This window comes from Acyrthosiphon pisum, chromosome A2 (assembly GCF_005508785.2).
Source record: "Acyrthosiphon pisum isolate AL4f chromosome A2, pea_aphid_22Mar2018_4r6ur, whole genome shotgun sequence".
Classification (NCBI taxonomy): Eukaryota; Metazoa; Arthropoda; class Insecta; order Hemiptera; family Aphididae; genus Acyrthosiphon; species Acyrthosiphon pisum.
This window is the reverse complement of record NC_042495.1, coordinates 92,992,823-92,999,238: the sequence shown is the minus strand read 5'-3', so window position 1 is coordinate 92,999,238 and position 6,416 is coordinate 92,992,823. Positions and strand designations below refer to the sequence as shown.

Genomic DNA, 6,416 nt, shown 5'->3' with positions numbered 1-6,416 from the left:
TAATAAAACGCATGTACTTTTACAGAAATCTTTGTGATTAGCAATGACATTAAGCGCAACTAAAAAACTTGTAATAGCCCCCGCAAAATAAATTATTCATTTGTTTCCCAAAATATTAATATATTTTTAAAAATTAAACTGTATTTCTTACTTTTTTTGGGGGGGGAAAAATGTAATTATCTAATTTGTATTTAAACTTAACAATTATTTTATATTGCCTATAGGCTATGATAAATATGGTAAATATCATTAGCTGTATATGCCTGTATTTGTTTGAAGAAAACGATTTATGTCGGTATATTGGTAAGATTATTATAGGTACATAATTTTAATGAATATGCATTAAACTTATAGTGAATTGTGAAATAAAAATCCCAGAAAAAATCCCTGAACCTACGAAAAATAACCCCCAGACTATAATGTTACTGACAACCAGGCACATGAAATTGATTGATCAATTATTTTTTTAAATAAGTTAGTTAGCATTAGTGTAATAATTATCATATTATTAATATTTAATTACAACTATATTATACTTATTGGTAGTATGGTATACCTACTTTTCATTAAATAAATTAAAATATAATAAATAATTTTCAAAAATTAACAATAATATTATTTTGTTTTATACCAAGATTTTAAGCAACATATTATGTTAATAATCTTTTTAAAAAAAATAAGTACCTACTACCTACATTCATTGATTATTTATTTGATAATTATTTGTATCTATAAATAAAACTTGTAAAATCGACTTCTTATAATAATAATAATTATTAATATTGACATTTTGCTTATTGTCAAAATATTATTAGGAAATATAATATTTTGTTTTGGGGATATATTATAATACATAATATAAAAAATATTATTATTGTTAACGCCTGAAAATTATAATATAAATATTAAGAAATACCTAAGTTAAATAATTGTATTTAATATAGGTTAGGTACGTATATGTTACTTATCTACCTATACCTATATATTTAAACTTAAACGTAGATTTGTTTTTTAATTTAATTTTTCTTAAATCATAAATTCATAAATTTTATGACGTATTTGTGAGGAATAAAAACTAATATTGTAGTCCGGGGATTTTTATTTTGATTACCATAGATATAGTATACTGTTATTGCGAAAAATTAAATTTGAGTAAATAAATATTTTATTTTGTATCACTTTTTATATTCTTATGTGAATATATATGGGGGCGGTGGGGGCATCGCCCCCACATGTTACTTTTTATGTAATAACAGGTGGGGCTATAGCCCCCCCCACATTTTAGCCCTAGTTGCGCCACTGGCTATCGTCCACTTTGAAAAAGACTGATTTAGTTAGACCTTAGACGCTTGTCAGAGCTCGAAACATCACGGAGTGGCTCGTGGGCTCGCCTCGGAGATGATATTTTTGTCATGAGTCAAAGGTATAACGTCATGTGGCTTGTCACATGCGTTATTGAAAATAGTAAAACTGAAGAATTTATCCCTAAGACTGGTGTGGTTATATTTCCGTATGATATGGAATGTGGTTCTTTTTAAGGTAAAAAACTCAATAGTATTTTATAATTTTTCTAATAATATAACTTTTATATGGGTCATTTTAAGTCAATATAAAACAACATTTTTGAAAAAAATGTATATTATTTTTATTTTTGAATGTCAACATACATTTTTAATTTCATAAATTCTCCATACCGACTATACTACTGAACTGAGATTTTTCGGGGTACTCCTGTGAAATGTAACTCCACTATAATGTATTCTTTAAATACTTGTAACTAATTAGCTACCTATACTCGTTTGAAGTCTGATTTATATGTATCGAAATACCTCCTCAGAAAATTATTTTGATTATATAGAAATATGAAATTAACAGGTGTGCGCTGTCGTTTAATTTCATTAAAAGTTAAACACTAAAAAAAGATTACGTTTAAAATTAGTAAGGAATATGATATTTTTCAAGAATTTTGTTTTGTAGGTAATGAATTAAAGAAGTGTTTCAAAAAATATTTTCAAAATCATTTATAAAATAATTATTATGCAGCCGAGAAAATGAAAACGCTCATTTTCAAGCGTTTATACTTTTAGAGTAATCACCTTGCAAACGACCGACTGCGCATATCGATGCGTCACGTGGTCGACAGCTGATGATGGTGACAGTCGACATACCAACAATATTGTGATAGGCGGTGAGAATTTGTTTGCAATTAGTAATAATTACGGTCGTCAAATGACTGCGAGGCACCAGCGCGGCGCCGGTGGCGTCTCGCTGCAGCTACGCCACTCTTTAAACACATTTACATATTATGTTTATTTTTTTATACATCTTTACTTTTTTGGTAGAGGTTCCCATATGTTCACAAATATATATGTTTCATATACTGAAATATGAATGTGCACTATATTTTGTTTAGAGAAAAAAAGTTTTTCGAACAAACTGCAGTGGAGTATTATAAATCGTTAGTTGGGACAGGTATATTAGGTTAAGTGTACCTAACTGAAAACCATTTAAAACAGCTGTCTTACAAATTATAATTTGTGTCTGGTGAGCAGGGGCGGATTTACCCATAGGCCACCAAGGCACTGGCCTAGGGCACAATATTTTTGGGGGCGCAATTTTTTAGTTAATTTTTACTTTTTAGTTTTTCATAATTTCATAATTTATTACATTTACCTAAATTTATATTTGATATTAATTTTTTTGTACCTATACAACTTGCATGAAAAAGGAGAATGGCTCTCGTAGCCCCGTCGCAGTAACGTTTTAATTTATAAGGTATAATAACCTTGCCGTTTGAGTTTAATCCTGCGACCAGCGCGCCGCCACCGCTAGAGGTTCGACATCGACACTGGACGAGGCAGTTGTCGGCGTTGCCTATGTTAATGCATGGGAGATGGTATACGGGTGTGCGGCGTAAACACGTACAATATTGTGAATGGCGCATGCGCAAAACACCAGCCAAGGCGGTCAAATATACTGCCTCGTGCCGCCGAGTACATTACTACATTGTATAATATAGCCGCTCTACTAGCTAGGTGGGGGACAGCTCGCACGACGCACAGTGCTTAGTGGAATGACCCTTCTCACCCCGCAACTGGCACCAAAATTAGAATACTGGAATTAATTCTAGAAATCGGGTGTCTTGATAAAGTAATAATAATAATAAATATTGCGACGACGCGGGACGCTGGCACTGTCGCCCGTCTCCTGTACTAATAGTGTGTACTGCATACTGCTCAGAAATTTGCTAATTGATTACAATTATAGAGACTAGAGTGCTCAGATAAATCAAGGAGCAAAATGATTTAATTATTGTACAAGTGTACAAATGTACAGTATGTACTTATGCAAAATTGTATTAATATTTATTTGTTTAGTTGATATGTATAAATATAAAAATACCTAAATACAATTTTTATAGTATTGTTTTAGTTCATGGAACATTACTCCTCCCCCCCCCCCCCGTGGGAGCATGCCAATGTACGGGGCGCTAGTGTTGTAATGCCTAGGGGCGGAAAAATGGTAAGTCCGCCTCTGCTGGTGAGTGGTGTAAATAATGGTTGTAGTCGAGTGTTATATTCCAAGACCACAAAATGCTTGAAATAGAGGTAAATAGTGATTTAGACATTTATGTAGCGTATGCATATAACGTACCTAACTAAAATATAAAATTACAAATACCTATCTAATTTTCGGTGTATTGTCGAAGAATCCGAGGATTTGGAGATCCAAGATTCTATATTTCTATATAATATAATAGTATGCGACTTAGTTGTGCATAAATAGGTGCATATATTTATTTACAGGGGCGTAGCGTGCATGTAAGCACTGTAAGCACTGCTTACATTTAAAAAAGGGAAAAATAAGTTAACATATTAATGTTATTATAATAACAAATTACAATTCAAATTAAATCTTTGACTTTTTTTTTTTTTGTTTCTATAATAATAAAAATAATAAATAATAATATGTTTAGAATATAAGATAACAATATTTTAATGAACACAGCCATTTTTTGGTCATCGTCGTCGGCCGTTGCGTATGATGGTGGAAAAACTGGAAAATCTATTTTTATTTTATTAACACTTAGTATTGACGCGCTGTGCCGTCGTGTAACATATTCTAAAACTGCTTACGTGAGCTAATAGACACGGCTTACGTACAATGTCGTAGAGAGGGCTCGTATTTATATACAATTCGTAAGCACTTATGATTTTGCATACACCACAGTACCAACCGGTTTATTATTATTTGTATCACAGATAAGGCGATAATCGGCGGCTGTGTACATTTGTAGTTGTAAATTTCCGAAACATTAGTTTTTCTGCTTACACTTTTTTAAAACTCACGCTACGCCATTGGCATATAATCACCAATTATCCAAGTATTCTCACCCCATTTTTCTTCAATAATGCAGTTGTTCAATAATATCTGATATATTTTGTAATTTACTAAGTATATTTAAACATTTTTGAGATTTTTGTACATACTACTTAAGAAGTGACCTTATGAAGATACAAACTTTTGTTTTTCTAATGAAAACCCCCTTTTCAACTGTTAATTAATTAGCGAATATTTTTTATGACCATTTTGAATAAACAGGACACTCCTAAAGTAGTACGCAAAATAATATACTATCAAGAATTTGAAAATAGGGATTTTAATTGTATTTAAAAAATTCCAAAAATTAGAATTTAAATAAATTAAAAAATGGGGGGTAAACATGCTTGATGAATTGATCTACATAATATTAATTATTTTATTGATTAAAATTATATTTATTTCTATAACAAATTCAGAAAAAAAAACATGATAATATATTATAATAGTGTTTTATTAAATTTTATAACAAAAATGGTCGATACATCAAATTTGTAAACAATGATTTTTTTTTAAATAAAAATATTATATTATATACCATAGAACTTCAACTAAAATAATATAATAATATGATGTCTTTAATTTCTTAAGCTTATTTATGATAATATACATTCATATAATTATTTCCTATTAAAATATAATATTGCAATAATAATCAATAATCATTAATCAACATTATTGCTAAAATTAACAGTACATATTTTGTTTATAGTGTTGGTACACTATTAGCACTTGAATATATATTAACTATAAATAATACATAATTATTATATACTATATAGTAAAACAACATATAATTTTTTTTAATTTAAAATTATGTAATTAATACATAATATTTAATATCACAGAAATTTCAGAAATATAAAAAATAACACCTGAAAAAGGGTGATGAAATGGAATTTGTTGAGATATTTTTTACCATTACATTATATTATTATGTAATGTGCATACATTAAATATAATCCAGTATTGTATAATGTGTGTATAATATATATTACATACATACACAGTTAGTGGAGTTAGTACATATTATGAATGATGTGGACTTAATGGTTATATAGAAACTTATTTCCTCCAGTTAAGGTTTAAAAAATACTATTGCTTAGCGTTAGATAATTATAAAAATAAATTAATACGTTATGAGACACATGGAATCATTATTTAAAAATAAAACTAATATACAAATGTCATAAGGCACGACTGCAACCGGTGTTTTCTCGCGGCGCACTCCCGTGGAATTTACGAACCATTTCGAATCGTTTTAGACCTCTCCGACGAATTCAGCTTGTTTTACTGTATCGGGTAACTTTTGATCTTTTGTTTCCGGGAACAAGAAAGCTAACGCCCCGGCCACAAACGATATGATTCCGAACAACAAGATCGGCACGTATTGTCCAAAATAGGCGCCCTGTGAAAAAAAATTTAAATAATAATTTTACTGCTCTGACATTACGTCATATTATTATAAAATTATATATAATAATATCGTGCACGCGAATGTATTTCTTTTCATTAAACTTGGCTATCGAAAAGAAATTTTCAAATACATACCAACAACGACATTTGTGGAGCGAACATGGAACCCATTCGACCAAACATGGAAGCTATGCCGAACAGTGACATACGCAGTTCGGTGGGGAACATCTCTGCAGTGAACACGTACATGGTATTAAATGCCATGGTGATGGCGTACTTGCTGCTCAAGAACAAGAACAGTTTCACCGATAAATAATCTGTAAATTAATGATACGTGGATTTTATTATAAAGGCCAAATAGACATAACACGATGACACGCGGATTGGTATATTTTTATATTTAATGTGTGTGTGTGTTGGATCAACTATGTATCTATTGGGAAATCAATGACGTACACAATTTTTAACTCTCAGTTTATTGTTTAATAAAATCAGAAAAGAACACGTGGGTGAGTATTTTTCTATGGTATATGTAAGCCTATTTAACTTTTCTAACTCATTAATTTCATTAAAAGTTGAATAATTTTCAATTTATTTTACCAACTAACATACTTGTTTAT

At 30.0% G+C, this 6,416-nt stretch overlaps 1 protein-coding gene across 3 annotated transcripts in view; it reads right to left on the bottom strand.

Annotated features, from left to right (window-relative positions):
* Positions 1 to 4,754: 4,754 nt before the first annotated feature.
* LOC100164485 (solute carrier family 22 member 21) overlaps positions 4,755 to 6,416 on the bottom strand; it is a 42,717-nt gene continuing 41,055 nt past the window's right edge. For all 3 annotated transcript variants that reach the window (XM_029490954.1, XM_008182924.2, XM_001952681.5), the window contains 2 exons: positions 5,932 to 6,113; positions 4,755 to 5,788 (listed from right to left, as the gene is read on the bottom strand). In XM_029490954.1, the coding sequence (XP_029346814.1) occupies positions 5,642 to 5,788; positions 5,932 to 6,113 (329 nt within the window). In that variant the 3' untranslated portion in view covers positions 4,755 to 5,641. The remainder of the gene's footprint in view (positions 5,789 to 5,931; positions 6,114 to 6,416) is intronic.